Source organism: Barbatula barbatula (assembly GCF_947034865.1).
Source record: "Barbatula barbatula genome assembly, chromosome: 14".
Classification (NCBI taxonomy): domain Eukaryota; kingdom Metazoa; phylum Chordata; class Actinopteri; order Cypriniformes; family Nemacheilidae; genus Barbatula; species Barbatula barbatula.
In genome coordinates, this window is record NC_136777.1 from 9892654 (window position 1) to 9911330 (window position 18677).

General features: G+C 37.7%; 5 protein-coding genes across 5 annotated transcripts; all 5 read right to left on the reverse strand.

Moving 5' to 3' along the window:
* Nucleotides 1-1991: 1991 nt before the first annotated feature.
* On the reverse strand, nucleotides 1992-6574 carry LOC306903242 (RING finger protein 122). Its single transcript, XM_079472261.1, has 6 exons — nucleotides 6239-6574; nucleotides 4171-4327; nucleotides 4034-4076; nucleotides 3911-3949; nucleotides 3247-3329; nucleotides 1992-2808 (listed from the first exon to the last, which is right to left on the reverse strand). Exons 2-6 carry the CDS (start codon nucleotides 4278-4280, stop codon nucleotides 2688-2690), a joined length of 396 nt encoding a protein of 131 aa, XP_079328387.1. The 5' UTR covers nucleotides 4281-4327; nucleotides 6239-6574; the 3' UTR covers nucleotides 1992-2687.
* A 1057-nt stretch (nucleotides 6575-7631) lies between these two features.
* LOC306903244 (calcium homeostasis modulator protein 2-like) lies at nucleotides 7632-10669 on the reverse strand. The gene is made up of 2 exons (XM_079472263.1): nucleotides 9646-10669; nucleotides 7632-9549 (listed from the first exon to the last, which is right to left on the reverse strand). Exons 1-2 carry the CDS (start codon nucleotides 10189-10191, stop codon nucleotides 9160-9162), a joined length of 936 nt encoding a protein of 311 aa, XP_079328389.1. The 5' UTR covers nucleotides 10192-10669; the 3' UTR covers nucleotides 7632-9159.
* Nucleotides 10670-12747: 2078 nt separating this feature from the next.
* Nucleotides 12748-13780, reverse strand: LOC306903899 (calcium homeostasis modulator protein 2-like; the record flags this gene model as incomplete). The annotated part of the gene is made up of 2 exons (XM_079473439.1): nucleotides 12748-13134; nucleotides 13235-13780. 2 exons carry the CDS (start codon nucleotides 13778-13780, stop codon nucleotides 12748-12750), a joined length of 933 nt encoding a protein of 310 aa, XP_079329565.1.
* Nucleotides 13781-13919: 139 nt separating this feature from the next.
* calhm1a (calcium homeostasis modulator 1a) lies at nucleotides 13920-15931 on the reverse strand. The gene is made up of 2 exons (XM_079472539.1): nucleotides 15196-15931; nucleotides 13920-15109 (listed from the first exon to the last, which is right to left on the reverse strand). Exons 1-2 carry the CDS (start codon nucleotides 15739-15741, stop codon nucleotides 14609-14611), a joined length of 1047 nt encoding a protein of 348 aa, XP_079328665.1. The 5' UTR covers nucleotides 15742-15931; the 3' UTR covers nucleotides 13920-14608.
* Nucleotides 15932-16079: 148 nt separating this feature from the next.
* calhm3 (calcium homeostasis modulator 3) lies at nucleotides 16080-18196 on the reverse strand. The gene is made up of 3 exons (XM_079473606.1): nucleotides 17597-18196; nucleotides 17174-17429; nucleotides 16080-16930 (listed from the first exon to the last, which is right to left on the reverse strand). The coding sequence occupies exons 1-3, from the start codon at nucleotides 17881-17883 to the stop codon at nucleotides 16478-16480; spliced, it is 996 nt and encodes a 331-aa protein (XP_079329732.1). The 5' UTR covers nucleotides 17884-18196; the 3' UTR covers nucleotides 16080-16477.
* Nucleotides 18197-18677: the final 481 nt, after the last annotated feature.

Consider the following 18677-nt stretch of genomic DNA (forward strand, 5'->3'; position numbering starts at 1 on the left):
TATTGATGTTTAAAATTAAATAGAAAGAAAGAAAAGAAAAAAGACATGCTGACCAACGAGGTCAATTAGAAAGCTAAGGCATATTGTGAAAACATTGACCCCCATACATGTCTAGAATTTAAGAACCCTCAGCCCACACCCCCACGCCATATCCATCATCAGAATAGGGCATCTGGTAAAATGAGGCTAGTGACTGTAATTAGGTCAAACAAGGTGCTTGTAATTTCATGCTTGTTTGAACCTTTTTATTCTTCGGACTGTTATGTTTAATCTTAACTGGTCAATGAACCAATGTCTTTTTAGAGGTCATTAGCCAATATAAATAAAAACAACAACAACACTAGAATAGGTGTATGGTGTATGTGTATATAAAAACACAACATTTTAAATATATTTTTGCAAATTCTCAATTACTTTTAAATATAATCATATTATAATTATTTTCCGTACAGTAAACCTTATAGCTTTATAACTGACAAAACATTGGGTTCCACTCTAAATTTAAGACTAATCATAAATAATACCATTTTGTATTAAATAATATAATATAATATTGTAATAATATACATTTTACACACACAATACATTTCTACTTAAATTTTGTTCCAAGGTTCACTCATAAAGCCAGCCCTAAACTCTTGTTTTATTGAAAAAAAAATAAAAAATGTAGGATATTGGTTTAAGAGAAAATATTTGTCTTAGACTATATAAAGTTATTTACTGGATCGGTGTATGAATTAACAAATGTGTCAGGCCCTGTAAATTCGTGCAAAAATGTGAACACGCAAAATAATCGTGTTTTGAGGAAGGTGTTTGTTGTTGTTTTTATTAGTAGAAAATATCGCCACCTTCTGTCCCTAAATAATGTAACACCCATACCACCGATATTTATGCTACTTAAACCATAATAAACGAATATTGGGTCGTCTTAGAATTACATAAATCTTTCATAAACACTTTCAGAATTTAGTCTTTATCATTTGTTCTTATTATTTAAATTGTTATTAAGTTATTATGATGCATTTGTTCTGTTATTTTAAATGTTGTCGCTAGATGGCACCAGCAAGCTAGTTATCCATGGTTCATAGAAACCATAGCTTAACAGTGGTATTTGTAAACTGTGGCAATTCAAATGGCAGTAAATCCTCAAAATAAAAATGTGAATTCACGTTTACTGTAATCTAACCAGAAAATTGGGATACTTGTGCAAGCATACTTGCTTTTGTGGTATATTTTTATGTTATATAATAAGACAAAAGGAAAGCTGAAATAGATTTGCTATAGTATGGTTTGAGTATGTGATGTCTGTGTTCTACAGGTATATCACATAAAACTGCTTCACAGTTTATTTATTAAGGGTTAATATTGTTGATTCCAAAATCTTCAAATGGTCCCCGTCCGCCTGTCTTCAATGTCTGGACGTGTTGCTTGTGGGTGTTGCTTCTAAATAGATTTTTTATTTGTAAAAAGATACTAAGATCTTGCCATATGCCTATTTAAAACTAGTTTCAAAGCTTTTGTCTATTTTAACACCTTCCAGACAGAGGCCATGTTTGTCTCTCAAGATATCTTTGACCAGGAACATGTTGGAACAGACATGTTGATCATATGTCAACAAGTCTATACAGCACAGGAATGCTATTCTTCTCTTGTCATACAAGCATGTCCTTCTAAAGAAGTGATTTAGGAGGGGAAATTTCCGGGAGGATTTCTATAGTAAATGTCGGAAACACTATTTTCTCCAGGATTCATTGAAACTAAAAGACAACAACTAAAAGACTGCTAATGGACTACAAGACGGGATGTTTTTCACTGAAACATTGCCATAAACATTTGTGATTTAGATTTACCTGTGATTTTATGGTTCAGTCTTCACAAAAGTCTAGCACTTGCACTGCTTAACACAGTATAAACCTTCTTGACTCTGCATAATTGAAGTTATTGTCCGATTTAAACATTTGCCATTTATTGGTAGCATGATTGCATTTTTTCACCTGTCTTTATTGAAATTGAAGATTATTTTACATTAAAATAAACACAACATTTTCTTCCATCACAAAAACATTTTATTTATCCATTTATAGTACAAAACCTAATACCTTAAATAAATTAAACCCAATTTCCATTTTATCCAAACGGGATCCCTAGGGGTTGATACAACAACATGGGTTTTCAGCAAGGCCATAAACTCTCCGGTGACCTTGTGAGTTCAATTCTAGATGTTGGTAGAAGTAAAGATTTAAGAGATCACAGATCCTTAAGGCTTAAGTTAGTAACTCTTCATAACCTTGAATCTGTAACTGGGATTTCCTTAACTCCTATCAAGCCACCTTGTTGTTATAACAGTGAACTCTCACTCTTGGATTGAACCTAATGTACAATGTCAATCAGAACACAGTCTTTGTAACTCTAAGACTGAATATTATGAATATTTCTCTCTTCTGTTGGACTTCAAGTGCATCAATCTGTAATTCTGGAAGCTACTTTTAACATGAACCCCATACATCACCTCCCCTCCCCATCTGTGCAGGGGAAATCCTGTAATTGGTGGACAGGGGCAGTCAGATATTTCGGAGACGTACAGACAACCATCTGCAGTCGTGTGGTGATTTTAAAATTCTGTTCATAAGTGTGTGTGACAAACATGGAAAGCCTGGTTATCAGTGACCAGCAATATCCCTTTTCTGTTACACGTCCAGGGGATTCTGGGGTCCTTCGGCTCCCAGTGGAGGGTCTGGCTGGAGCCTGCAGATGGGTTTGTTGCACATGGGGCAGACACTGCGAATTTCCAGCCACTTTACCAGACACCTGAGAGGGAGGCAAGGTAAAAAGTGGGAAGACGAGAGCGGGGATCATTATGCATTGCTATCTGTAGACTCAAGCACCCAAGTACATCAATGCATTATGGTCATGTCACAAGATGAAGCTTAGCAGAGGATGGGTATTCCTTTTTAAGCGTGAAATTGCTGAATATCTTTCTCAAGTGAATAGTCACAAAAGAGGTGTTATTCAAGGTCAATACTCTCTCATTGAAGTTCCAGGTTTATTCATGTTTTAAATAGTGTCTCCAACAATGTTCTGTATGTCAGGAATTCTTTAAGGCATAACTGCAGTCACATTAAGACATGCGTGAATTTTGAAGGAAAAGTGGGATCTGAAAGGCATCTATCAATGTTTAAAACACTGCATCCCAACCAAATGATTACATACCAAATAAAAATGCTGCAAAGTGGTTTTGGATCTTACTTTTTGTGAAAAGCATGAGAACAAGGGCAAACTCCTAGTTCGTCCCGGCTCCGAAACTCCTCCAAGCAGACAGCACAGGTCTGCTGCAGAGATTTAGAGAGAGAGGATTTGGTAAAATAAATAGGCTTTCCAACCTGATCTCACAGGAATTCGTAACTTTATGCAATCGCACAATGTGAAACATACAAAAACATTTGATAAATAGAAAGAAGCAACCTCAACCCTAAACCTAACGTCACTGGCAATCATACTTAAACACAAAAATAAGATCGTACTTATTCATACGAATTAGCCACCTCAAGAAATAGTTACAATGTTTTTATAGTTTTTCGTTTTTTTTTCATATATTTAAATAATTGTTATGCATGTTCTATGCATTTTTGGCATAATAGTTATGATTTGCTTTGTTTGAAGAAGAAAAAACAATATTTAATATCGTGACAGTCCTTTTGAAAGCTTTTATGTCCAAATTTACAGTTTTTCAGGAAATGGAAAAAACATTGTATTTTTCAAATGATTAAATAATGTTGTCAAAGTTGACAAGCAAGTTTTAATACTTTTTATTGGTTAAATATATGCAAAACTCAGCAACAAACATAAAGTGTGATTGTATAATATATATCAGCATAATATATTTGGAACTTTATGAATAAGCTTTACTTACTCCAAGAAGGCTCAGTTTTCCTGGACCTTTTAAAACAACCTAAAATAAGAAATAATATTGTTTTTATATTTACATCAATAATTAAAACACCATTATATTTGTTTGCCATAAAGAACAACATACCTCATTATATCCATATTGTTCCTGCGTGCTCTGTCTCCTCAGTCTAAAATATAAAAGCAAGATTCTTGTTCATAAAACATACTGCATGGCCTTTAATATTTCTATTTACCTGAATCAGAAAATTTATATAGAGGTACCTGAGCAGGTAGCAACAGAAGATCATGCTCAACATGAAGATGAAGAGGCCTATCCCAAGAATGATGTCATAAACATTGAGTGCAAGACTAATGCTGATGTCTGTGGTCATTATGCAGAACCGGTCCGTGCTCTGTACGTCTTTATCACACAGGCATCCTGCAAGAGGACAAACAAAGCAGTTCAAGTGTTTGTCTTAAAACAGTTAAGGGCGAGAGTCATGGGAGTTGCATTTGGCATTTCTTTTTGGAGGTACTTGTTTATCAGCGAAACAAATGCACAATTCCAATCGGATTAAATGCACAGAAATTGATTTTCTAGCGCGTACGTCATTGAGCTGTTATGTGAGTGGGTTGCAAACTTCTTATTTTCAGACCCTTGAAAGACAACACACATCAGTGTGATTCTCATGTGTACGCTTCTCAGTGGCCCCTGCATGCATATTGCATACTTTGAGCCTGTGGACTGTCCTCGTGTTTCTCAGCTCGGTGTAACACAGCTCTCATTGTTGGACCTCACTGAACACAATGAACTTTTCACTGTAATACATCGGTTAAACTGAAAAACAAGACGTATCATGCTGTTGTTGGATGATAACAGTTTTTGTTTAAAAGCTCATTGTGTACTGTATAATTGATTATCTGAGCTCTTGGCTGAAGCACACACGTCTATGTTGCGGTGGTACCATGGTACAGAGACCCTATCAGATGGTAATACCATGGTGCTTCGATATACCATGGTACTGAATTATATACCATTCTTGTATTCACATACCATGTGGTTCATACGATATTCAACTGAGGTTGGAGAAAATGGTTCTAATTGTGCCATGGTACTGCTAAAAAAACAGTAACAGAATGGACTCACAAGCTTCATTGTCCTTAACTTTGTGGAGACCAAAACAAATTCTCCGCTGTGCTGAAGTTTGGGGACAGTAAAAATAAAACTATCCAGTAGTGTCTGCAACAAATGTGTATACTGCAGTTGAAATACTCTAGTTCTCTAGTTTTCTTTTAGTCCTTTTAGTTGTTTTAGTAATTCAGACATTATTTATTAAGAACAGGTTTTTGTAATAAAGAATACAATTGTCTTGTGTGGTCACAACCAGTTTAATGTTTAGTGTTTCAAGCATTTACAATACAAGTTTACTAGTCATTAAATCTCTATCGTGAGAGAGAGAGAGAGAGAGAGAGAGAGAGAGAGAGAGAGAGAGAGAGAGAGAGAGAGAGAGAGAGAGAGAGAGAGAATCACATATATAGAAAATAAAGCATGAGCAACTGGCTGTGCTTAAACACAAACACTAGTGTTGCACCCTTTCTGCCACCATCTGCTCTATCCAGGAGGAAAGAGGAGGAGACAAAAAGATGTGGATGCTTTACTAGCCCAGACAGGAGCAACAATAACAACTGACCTCAGGGTCTGAATGCTGCCAAACACAACACAATGTTGTGTCTGACAGGCCAGACCACAGACAGATACAACATGTGTGTCTCTCTCTGTGTAGTGATAAGTTCAGAACACAGAAGACAATGTGTCGACCAGGAGAAGGTAAGGAGGCTTGACTTTTAGGTGATGGACTTTAGTTAAGCAGAAAGCCAATGGAAGGGTTAATCATTTAGAAACCATGGGCAGATTATACTGACTGGAAGGTTATGATTCATACTGACTGTTGGATGTGAAATCACGAATTTGCTCCACTATCATTTTAATTTGATTTATTTCATAAAGACAGTGCTGATATTAAGCCAAAATAGTGGGCAGATCTCCTCACTCAAATCAGATGAATAATTAGAGTTCTCACAGCATGACAGCGGATATTCAGCACTTGGTTTACACATTATGATAACCCAACGATTATTTTCTGTTAAAACATTCACAAAGACAAATCAGTTGTTAAATCCCAACACTGGAACATATATGAGCCCCTGTACTCCACTGCATGTCTTATGCAACCACGTTAATGGTCAAGAAATAAGCTCTTTTTCAATTCTTAAAGCAACAGACAGCATAAAAATTAGCTTGTCAAGCTCGAAAATTGAATGCTTTTAGAAACACTGTCACATGGCTCACCCTTCCTATGCTGTCGCCAACCACTTTCCTCTGGTCCTCTTGTAAGATAATCCTTCACAATCGACCGTTTCCCCCAGTAACAAAGGAAAAGATGAGCTGTGGCACACAGCCGTCAGAGCGAGAAGACATAAATGTACCCTATTCAAGCTGTAAGAGGCATGAGGCTGTGTTTTCTTCAAACCATCTGGCTTGGCATCTCCTGCCCGAAAAAACTAAGAAGACAACACATTTTCCAGAACTCCTCTGTGTTTCCTATTGCCCAATTCACAAAGTCTGCCTCCACACAATGGTACCAATGACTTCTCTCCTGCTCAGTTTGTAAACAGATCTCCGCTCATGTGATTTGGCGTCTGGATCACAGCTCTGCTTTCACCCGCCCCTCCTCGTTCTCACCCTCCCCTCTCCCTTTCTTTCCCGTTTCCCTGTCTGTCTTGTGCTCTCACTCGTCCTTCTGCTTCTCCCCAGCTGAAGAAAAGTGACAGTGGCCAGCCTGAGTGAATCTCTCTGGTGAGTGTGTAGTAGGAGAGTGGAATGAGGGTTGATTCCCTTTGCTTGGCTGGGTGTCATGAAAACGTGCCCTAAAAGCCAAAATATTGTGTGGAAAAAACAGACATTAAGAACTGAAATTGAGCATGTGACAAATTAATCAGTAATCTTGTCAGAATAACACACAGCTACACATTTTTAAACAACGGACAGTCAGAAGTTTGTTTAGAATTTGTGTAGAGACAACATGTGGAATTTCGGTTTGTTTACAATGTTAACATAATTATGGGCTTCAAAACACTCAAACATTCTGTCATGAATTACTCATCCTCAAGTTGTCCCGAATCTGTATAAATATATTTGTTCTGATGAAGACGGAAAAAGATATTTGGAAGATTGCTTGCAACAAACACTTCTTGGCCAACTTTGACTACCGTGATAGGAGGATTGCAATGGTAGTCAAAAGTGCACCAGAACGGTTTTCTTACATTCTTCAAAATATCGTCTTATGTTTTCAACAGAACAAAATAAATTATAATGTATTTTTCCTATGGTACGCAATGGGGTTACAATAAATGTTTGGTTACAAGTATTCGTTCAAATATCTCTGTTTGTGTTCAACAGAACAAAGACATAGATACAGGGGGGTATTCCAGAAACCTGGTTATGTGACACACCCGGGTAAGTTTAAGGGTTAGTTAGCTGATAACCTCACCTTTTGATTCCAAAAACGGAGATAACTTTCAGGTTATGTTAATTTAGTGAAGGATGTTAATATTGTGAAGTATATTAACAGCAGAGCGATTGCACATCAATACTCTTGTCCACTTATAAGGCAATATTTGATGCATTGTGTCAAAAACAGTTGCGGCCTATTGGTTAGAGAACCAGACTTACAACTCAGTTTGATTCCTAGGCTTGCAGATTTATTATAGTTGACAGTTATGGCAAATTTTTCACATATTTAAATTCTTATTAACTTGAAACCATTTACAATAAAAATACATCAAAAATTATTATAAAAATTAGACTCATACTGACTGTATCCTTAAATTGTCTTTCTGATCATCAGCCTCCTCTTACAGTTTAGTATTGAAAGGCCTTTCTCCGAATTACAATACAGCCTACACAATAAGCAATGTAATTGAATACATGTCAAATATACTGGTAGAAACCCATTCACATGGTAAATAAATTGTTACAAATATCTCAACAAATCTAACAAAGATAGATATATCTAAACTATCTTTATATTTAATCGTGTTTATAGTTTTAGAAACTTATAAATTAAATTACACAATATTTATGTTTTTAATTTAGCACTTTATACAGCGATGCAGATTGAAATCTTTTGAGCAAAAAAAACGTGATTTATAATGTTTTTTCATGGTCCAAACCTTTCAGCTTCTTAACCGTTTCCATGGTGACTCGTGAAATCTGTGATCCATTGACAATGTCTGTTGTTCCTGTGAGCGAGCGTTAAAGGTGGGATGGGTGATTTGGAATGATGCTAACTTCAGCCTGCTAGCACTGAAATTATAACCCCGCCCTCTATGCGATTCACCGTCCAAAGCCAGGCCTCCTCCAAAAACATGAACGTATTTCATAAATCCATGTAACAAATTACAAACTAAATCCATTAAATTATTCTTGAAGCATGTACATATCTGTCCAAAAGAAAGAGAGCAACCATGGTCTTCTTTCAGACCCTCTGGAGCTGTCTCCATCGTGTAAAAGCTGAACCGATGTTAATTCGAGTTTTTCCTCTATTATGATCCAGACCTTTTTTTATTTATTCATTTGTTATCAGTTCCACAGGAAAGTTTGATTGTCCGCCATTCTCCCTACATTGACACACCCAGCCTGCCCTTAACTCTGGGTAACTTGCAGGAGGTTGATTAAACTTACCCTTCAAACGTGTTTTGGAACCGTCATACCTGGAGTAAGCAAGGTTTAAGCAACCCAGAGTTCAGGGTTTAGCTTTCTGGAATACACCCCAGGTTTGGAACTTGGGAAGGCAGTAAATGATGACACGATTTTCCTTTCTTCAGTGGAGTCAGGAAAAACAGCTAAATCATTTGAGTGTTTTCTTAATACCTAAATAAATCGTATTGGTTGGGTTCGCATTATTATATCCATCCATAACATCATTTGTCAGGGAAAAGGCACTTTATTGGTATAAAGGACCATAAAGGGTCAACCTGAGAGAACATTGTGTTTGTTAAAACAGATACGAAATATTTTGTTGTGCATTGACCATATGAGCTGAAAACACCACATCGTGTTTCGAAAGAACGTATAAAAACCTTTACATTTCAAATAATACTCAAAAACAATAGTATTACGAAGCATACGAACGCATTATAGGCCTAATACCTAAAAACATCTTAAACTAATCCATGCAATGTCTCGTGTCCATTTCTTTCTCAATGGACTTAACAGTTGTTTTCGTTTGTGTGATTGGCCCATTTGTTAAGGCGGCTGTACATCGGAGCGTCATTCATCTCTCTGTACATGTAGACTCCCGTGATGCGGTTCCACTCCAGTTTGGGGATGACGCTTTTGATTGACGTTCCCTCACACTCCTTTAAAAGCTCCTTTTCCATATTGTCCAATGCCACGAAGCCAAAGAAACTCTTGACGTTTTCGGCAGCATGAAATTTGGCGTGAACTTCCGCTGTACGCTGGAAAATAGACGTTTCATTGGACCGGTACTGTGCCCAGTACGCCTCCTGCTGGTAGCCGAGGGAAGAGCAACAGTTTTTTAGGCAGAGGAGCAGAAAGACAGAGAGGGAAACTACCCCCACCAACATCCAGCCCAACAGCTAGAGGGGGAAAGAAAAGAACGGTATGCATATCGTCAACTTAAACCAGGATGAAGATAAAAAATGTGTAATTTAACACTGACAGAGTAAACGTACCTGGGATTCGTATTTCAACCGTCGTTCAACCTCTCCTGAGTAATTCAGCAGTTTAGCAGGTAAATCCTTACATGGAAAGCGGGCCATGATTTTTGGAGGGTCTGTAGTTGGAGGGAAATTGTCCAGAGTAGAGGGGTCTATAAACTCACTTAAAGCACAAACATACGCTTCTCCCCTCAGGAGGGAAATCACAGACCAGGTGACTGGAGCAACTGCTGCTCGACCCAAAATAGAGCCCAGCACAGCAAAGGCAGCGGTGCCGGACAGTTTTCGGCATTTTCTGTTGCGACACTCCGACACAATGTCCCAGGTATTTTGATTGAGAATGACCCCAATAACGAAGAAAGCAAGGGCGGGTACACCCATCGCAGTCACACCGTACACGTAGTTCTTTGTTGGTGAACACGGACAGTTAAAAGCAAAGATGTTGTATGCTGTTTGACTGGCTACTGTTCCTAAACCTATGAGGCCATTAAAGATCATAACATCCTTACTCTTGAAAAAGAGTGCAGCGAATCTGAATTGTTCCGAGATGAGTGCAGACATCTTCAATTTTCTTTCTTGTGTCGTATTAAGTTAAAACACCGACTATTGTCTCCTAAGTTAAAACACCGACTATTTGAAGTCGTTTTTGTTACAAAGCACAATCATGCAAGAAAACCGAGAGATTTAAAAAGTTCTGAATAAAACACAAAGCATTATGCATGTGCACCACTAATACGAGTAGTTTGCGATATGCATAAAATATTAAGAAAGAAAACACTTTTAGCAACGTGTAGGCAAAGTCAACGTGCCACCCTGTGCCCACAGACTTAGTGAAAAAAAGCCGAAATGAAATGACTTACATGGCTGGACGTTCAAAAGTTTCGCTGAACATTTAAAACGTTTTAAAAACACGTATAACCAAAGCAAGAACTTAAAAGAAGCATTTAAAACAAAGGCTGGTCGCGTTATGTATGTGTGTATGGAAAAGGCTCATCTCATCGCTCGGTTTGTTGCGTGCATACAGCGGTGAGTCATCTGCAAGAGCAAGAATCTTGTTTTTTTCAGCCCTTGTGGAACGAATGAGCTTTTAACTCAAAACATGCTGGGCTGACACAGGCTAGGCTTGAACAGAAGTCTGTAAAGGTGAATGGATTCAACTATATTTACAATAGTTACGAGACTGACAGCTCATATCAATAAACTTACTAAAGGACATGCACTTGTCATTTCATATTATATTTACATAAAGAGTCTTCTTAAATCACTTTTTTGTTTCCTTTCTTCTGGGGTGTAGTAGTGATGGTGGTGATGAATAGCGTAACCTTTTGAACTACAGTTAATTACTGCAATGAATAAATGGACAAAAATATCTTGATAATGATTTGCTAAGAAGTCATAATGTAGTAAAAGAACTGCTCAACCGGATTCTCAAATTTTTTTTGGCCAAGCAAGTGATGTCTGTGTGACACTGCAAATTTAGCACCTAAACACCATGAGGAAGTGGTTTTTTTGATAATATCTTTAATGTAAGGGTAGAGTGCTGCGCTGTCTGATAAATGTTAAACTGTTCAACTAACCCCACTAAACAGTGAAACCGATCCATCAAATCCATTTGTTTTTTGAAGTGGTTGTTGTAAAAGGCTCACAACTTGGATGACTTGTGCGCTTGTTTTCCATTCTCAATGCCACCTTTAGCTAAATCGACATGTCAGATACCCAGCAGTACATGATGATCAGTGTAGAGTCAGATCAGGACCAAGAGAGCTAAGGGTTTTATTTTGGGCAGAGCCATAGCAACAAAGAAATAAACAAATAAACATCCGTCATTTTGTGATTCCACAAAGCTAATTATGTCATTATAAAAATGAATCATGCACTTAGGTCAAAAGATCTTGTGAGCCATACAAAAAAATGTTAGTAAGTCAGTGACATATTTGAATTTATTCACATATAGCTTAAGATACCATTTTTACTTGTCAATTTAACAATAATTTTTTATAAGTAAAAAACACTTGTATGTATTTAATCGGGCTTTGCAAACTCAATAGCAAATTTCTCCCACCTACCATGGACGAAGTAAGCTAATTTCAGGAACCAACGTTAAAAAAAATTATTGTAAAAGGCTGTTGGTTGTTAAAACATAGTTGATGTTTTCAATGTATTTTGTAAATGCTTTCTGTTGTCTGTTTATTTGACAAGCCCTACGTCTACTCTAAACCCACACAGACGCATACAGGTTGTTAAAAAATTCTGGCTGTGCAATTATGCGAAGTATTTTATCCCGATGACATCTGCTGGTGAAAAGCGTGTCATTACAACTAAAATTGTTGTGTCAATAATCTGCTTGATTCGTACTTTTATTACTGGTTTGTTTTCGACTGGTGCTGAATGTCGAAACTACATAAAACCATTGAAATATTAACTTTAAAGAGTGACGTTTTAAAAATGTAAATAATCTTTATCATTAAAAAAGAAAGAACAGTAAGATAAATTATTCACCCATTGCATGATTTAATTTTTTCAAGAGCCTATCTAAAACAGGAAGAACACGGACTATTTAAATGGCTTTGATAATCTATTTGTGATATTACATTGACGACAAAAAAACGTTTACCATTCAGATTTTAATCGTTTTTTATGTATCTTTTTCCAATCTTTCTTTGGATCTTTCAAATCACAGTTTTAATAAATACCACACTCTCTCCTATCTTGCTGTTGTCCCCACGTGTTTAACATATTTTATAGGCCTACGGACCCACCTTCGGTCATTACAGTGTTTCATACATGCGTGGGTGCGTCTTAATAGCTAAGATATTACATTCTGGTTGTGCATTATTATTAATTCATTAGACACTACGATGTCATCTCTATCTAACGCAATGTAATGTTTCTGTTGTATTTCTGTTGTATCAAAACATGGCCACAGTTCCTAAACTGTCAAAAGATGTCTACAAGCATTATTTACAATAAGTGTAAGAAGAAAGAAAGAAAACGTACAATTTACAAATAAATTACTAACATAAGTGGAACAAAAGATTTAAAATCTCATAACGCTGCTACCCCTATACTAAACGCACCATGGGCTAACTCCGTATCTCTTATATGCTCATTTGTTTTTCAGTGGACTTCGTTGTTTTCGTTTGTGTAGGCCCATTTGTTTAAGCGACTGTACATCGGAGAGTCATCGATTTCTCTGTACATGTAAACTCCTGTGATGCGGGTCCAGTCCAGACTAGGAATAACGCTCCTGGCACCCTGACACTTTGCTAAAAGCTCCTTCTCTTGATTTTCCATCTCCACAAAGCCAAAGAAGCCCTTGACGTTTTTAGCAGCGTTTAATTTAGCGTGTACTTCAGCGGTCCGCTGGAAAAGAGCTTTTTCATTGGAGCGGTAATGGGACCAGTACGCTTCTTGCTGGTAGCCGAGGGAAGAGCAGCAATGTTTTAGGCAGAGGAGCAGAAAGACAGACAGGGAGACGACGCCCACCAACAGCCAGCCCAAAAGCTAGAGTGGAAAATAAATACAATAATGGGAACGATGAAATCTGAGTAAACCATACAACCAACATGAGGATTTTTTATTACAAAAATGAGGAGTAGCCTACCTGGGATTCATACTTCAACCGTCGTTCAACCTCTCCTGAGTAATTCATGAGTGGAGCAGGTAAATTCTTACATGGAAAGCGGGCCATGATTTTTGGAGCGTCTGTAGTTGGAGGGAAATTGTCCACGGTAGAGGGGTCTATAAACTCACTAAAAGCACAAACATACGCTTCTCCCCTCAGGAGGGAAATCACAGACCAGGTGACTGGAGCAACTGCTGCTCGACCCACAATAGAGGCCAGCAGAGCAGAGGCAGCGTTGCTGGACAGTTTTCGGCATTTTCTGTTGCGACACTCCGACACAATGTCCCAGGTATTTTGATTGAGAATGACCCCAATAACGAAGAGTGCGAGTGCGGGTACACCGATCGCTGCCAGGCCGTACAGGTAATTCTCCTTTGGTGCACATGGACAGTTAAAAGCAAAGATGTTGTATGCTGTTTGACTGATTAGTGTCCCTAAACCAATAAGGCCATTTATAATAGCTGTGTCCTTATTCTTGAAGGCGAGTGCAATGAATTTGAAATATTCTGAGGTGAGTGTAGACATGCTATCCTGTAGTTGAGGTTATCTCAGTGTTTTGAGCTGTCTCTGTAAAATAAACCTAAAACACTGACGAAGACAGTTTGAATAAGTAGGCTATTTTCTTGTTAGATGACACAGTTAATAAAGGCAAAACACAAACAGCCTCCTTACAAAAATATGATTTATAGACTTTTAAAACACATGGATTTTACAGATATAAAACAAATAGTTATTAAATAATTTCTACACACACATACATATCATTCAAAATGTATTTTTGTAATAAACATTTTAGGCTAGATTATATATCTGTATGGTCTCACGTTCAAGTTCTAAAAAAATACAAACTATTCAAAGACCTAAATCCAACATAAAACTGATATTTTGCAGCCCAAATGGAGTTCTAAAAAGAAGACTTACATTTAATTTCCGCAGGAAGTACAAATCGTCAAACTAAAATAAAAAGATAAATAAAAAAAGACTGAACGTTTTCTTCAAAGCAAAGTTAGATGTAGCTCGTGTGAGATACTTCTGCCGGTCTGTTGTGTACACACAGCAGTGAATCATCTGTAGTAGGCCTAACTAAAATCTTGAGGAACGAATGAGCATTTAGTTATAAACCGGTTGGGCTAACACAAAGTCATTTAATTCTAATTTGCAATAGCTATTAAACTGCCACCCATTTCATCATTATTCATTATAATAATGTTTAGTGAACAAACACTAAGGGGGACAAACACTAGGGGGCACATTGTCAAAACAAATCATTTCATTTTCATAAAAACATTTTATGGGCATTAAATGAATATCACATTTAATTGAATGCCTATAAAATGAAGGTCAAACAATAGGTCAGACTTTGGAGTAGTATGCCACAGCAGTTTTTTTCTCCGATGTCTGAGTGATGTACTCATCAGAGAAGCTGCTGGAATCTGAATGCACATGTCCATTCGCCTTTTGTGCTCGTTTGCTTATGTTCAGTGGGGGTTTACACGAGTGCCAGTTCCACAGGACTTTATTCATGTCTTCTTCTTTACGGACCCCAAGCAGCTTCTCCTCGTCGCTTTTTGGTTTTTCTCCGTCTTCCTCTTTATCGCCTTTTCCTTTTTTCTGTGGCAGTTGTAGCTGTGGAACAATTTCACCGCTTATGCTCTCGAAGTATTGCTGAATGCAGACCTTGGCGAAGCTCTTGGCGTGTTCTTTGCACGTTTCGTCGAACATTTTGCGTTCGGTGTCAATGTAGTGCGACCAATATTTGGTTTTAAGGAACGCGGCTTGTGTAAAACAAGGCCTGATGGCCCTCATTAGAAAAGCAACAAACGTTATGAGCATTAAAAAGACCCATCCACATGCCTGGAAAAACAGAACAACAGTATTAGCAATATTCACACATCATTTCTCTTTAAATAAAGTTTATGTAGCCTATATGCTAAAATTACCTGTGACAAACAGACAATGTATCTCTTGGCCGCTTTTTGGGAGACAATCTCATCTCCATCAAATACGTCTTTACATGGAATCGTTGCCTGTAGTTTAATAAGCGCCTTTTTGGATAGACCGTGGCTCTCGTTAAGAAACTCTGATAAATCCGTGGTGGCGCTGTAAGCACACAGAAAACTCTTCCCATCCATTAAAGTGACAGCAATCCACACAACCGGAGCGATGAGAGCGCGCTGAGTCATAGAGCTGAACATGTAGCGCAAAACCGATGGATCTTTCCTGCGCTTTCCAACGGGTCTCTTCCACTCTTCTGTTAACACTGATATGTTGTTGTTCATCACGAATCCAAGTAGGAAGAACCATATCGGCGGTACGACGAGGATGCCGATGCCATATGCGTAATTGTAATCGGTGAGGCAAGGGCAGGTGAACTCAAAAGATGAATACATCTGAGCACTTGCCAGAGCCATTATCCCACAAATACCATTCATGAACGACTCTTGGTTGGCTTGTAAGAACTGGAGCATAATCCGAAGCTTATCCATTTTTTAAATGCGATCTCTCACACCGTTTTAGAGATAGTATGCGAGTATAAGTGCAAGTGGTTTTTAATATTAAGAATAAAATGTACTGTAATATTAGCAGATTTACTTACGGTATGATAAAAAAGAAACGAACTCAGGATGATAACTGGATCAGAGTTGCGCAAAAGTGGTGAAACGTTTGTCAGGTCCCAATGCACCTTTGAGTGGCCCCTCCTTTATAGGCTCTACCCATTCTCATCTTAGAAATCTCCCCCTATTGCTTAAATTATGTCTATAGTCAACCATAATATGTAAATAAAAGACAAAACCACAACTTATTTGTATTTATTGTATTTATTGCAAAATTACATTTTAAAACATGTGCATAGGGGGTGTGTAGTTTAAAATAGATTGCAAAAAAAACTTCAATGACAAGGAATGACCCACTATGCTACTAAACCTTGACATTATCTATAAATGTAATGTTCTACCTTCTTTTAAGTATTGCCTAGGTTCTGCAGTGATTTGCATCTTGGCCATAGCCATGAGGTTGTTGTGTAATATGTGTGCAGAGAGACATGCAAAATTACACAAACTAAATCCCAGCATATTCAAATGCATCAGCATGCAAGCTCTCGAAGCTGGTCAATGCAAGGGCACATGAATAATCTGCTTTACAACAATGCTATGGGTTCATCTGTGTCATTCCAGAAAACAGTTAGTAAAAATCTAATTTTGATTTGTGTTTATTTCAGTTCTACACCTCTGAGAATAAAACCTTTCCATTGTGGTCCTCCCAGGAGATACAAACTTTGGGTTTATAAGCCATTTTGGTCACATCCAATTCTGGTTTGCATTCGTACCAACTTTCCAGCAAATTATTTACTTGATCTTGTCTAGTTATGCCGTGCAGACGGTCCTCTTCTTCCTCTGCCCCTTCACTTTGGATTTGGCCGGGTCTGAGTGCATAAGAGATGGGAAGTCTCAAAGCTGCATCTTCACGCATGCTCTCGAGGAATTGCATCACACATTTTCTTGCAAAATCTCTGGCATGTAGCACACAGGTCTCATCGAAAAGTTTCTGCTCGACGTCCAAGTAATTGCTCCAGTAACGCGTCTGCAGAAAAGTGGGGTAGTTGAAGCAAGGCTTGAGGATGCGAGCCACTGTGCCCAAAAAAATGAGGATGAGGAGGATGGACCAACCTATAGCCTTAGAGAAGAAACAAAATGGACAATTAATTGGTATTTAATGTAAAAGAAGAATAGATTAGAATACTTATGCACAGCATGACAACCTTTCAGTTTATAGTACACCTTGAATATTTGGGGGATTTAATACAAATAAATCTTCTAAAGGTCTGGTTTACATATATAGCAGAAGTCAGAAAATATATTAATGTTATAGGCTTTCGACTTAACATTATGTAAGCACTGAAAAAATTTGAAAATGTACCTGGGAGTAACAACGCACATAGCGTGATACAGCTTTGCGAAAACTGCTGTTTTTGAAGATGACATCTTCTTTGCAAGGAACTTTAGCTAGAATCTTTATGAGATCGAGGCCGGTGCTGTTGGGCATGCCCGTAAAATATTTGGGGTTCACGTTCATACTGAACGCACAGATGAAACATTTTCCATCCAGAAGTGACATCAGAATCCAGACCATGGGGGCCAGAAGAGCCCGTTGCATCACAGCTGAGAACAGAAACCTAAAGACAAAAATGATAGATTAAATTATCAATCAGTTGCAATAAAGTATGGAGTACTTCTGAAACACGTTGAATCACATTACAACAAATCTTGTCAAATCAATAGATCGATCTTTGTTTGCTTGTACAGTACTAGCTAAAACACTACAGAGAAAAATAAAACTTACTTCACCACTGCTGGATTCTTGCTCCTCTTGCCAAGGGGTCTGACATATTCCTCCATCAACACCCCTGTATGACGATTAACTAATATTCCCAGAAGGAACAATATAACAGGAGGTACGAACATGACGCCTAATGCGTACATCTTGTTATATTGCGGTAAACATGGGCAGTTGAAATCAAAGCTTGTATACAGCTTCACGCTTATTAACGACAATATTATGCAGATACCATTAGATATGGACTCAGAATTTGACTGAAAATATTGCAGAACCAATTTAAACTTATCCATTGATTCAATTTAGCCTTACAGCATAAAATAAAGTAATCTTAGATGCTGTTAATGTTTGAAACGTAGTAGGCTACCTATCTGACTGTCACCGGTACTCGCTTTGCCGCTGTATCTGCGCTGTTTACAACAGTACTCACAATTAAATCTAAATCCAGGCAAAATTGAAAAAAGTCAGTCCATTATTTTAACGCGTTACGTATCTTTCTTCCTAAGCCAGTGCTGTCATAAAAATAAACAATTTTTATAATCCCTAACACATCCACGTCCTCTGCCTGCTGTATGCGCGTCCACCTGTGTTCCTTTGGCCACACCCAAGGTGCTCGCAAATTCTTAACATAAAAACTGCTTAGAAATTGGGATTTGCTTTTTCTCCTAGTTTTGTGCATGCCCGACACTTCAACTAATATCAAATAAAAAGGTTTTTAATGAAGGTTTTTACGGTGAATTAAAACTAATTACATGTTTTAGGTTATATTGTCCTCACAATCACCCATATACAATGCATGTACACTCCAAAGTAATTGTTAAAATACATTCCGACGTACAGTTGCAGTTTTTGTCATGTAAATTATGTTTAACTCTCCCATATCTATATATTGCTTTATTTACGGGATACTGTGAATTTTGGTGAGGCGGTGGCCTCTAGTGGCCATAATTTACGGTGCATCCCTTGTCAGTAGTAGATCTGCTGTTCTGAAGTCAGCCGTTTCTCGATGGCTGCGCGTGCAGATAACTCTCGGTGAGGTTCATGAATATTCTTTACCACCATTACATATAAACGCACAGGTCCTTTA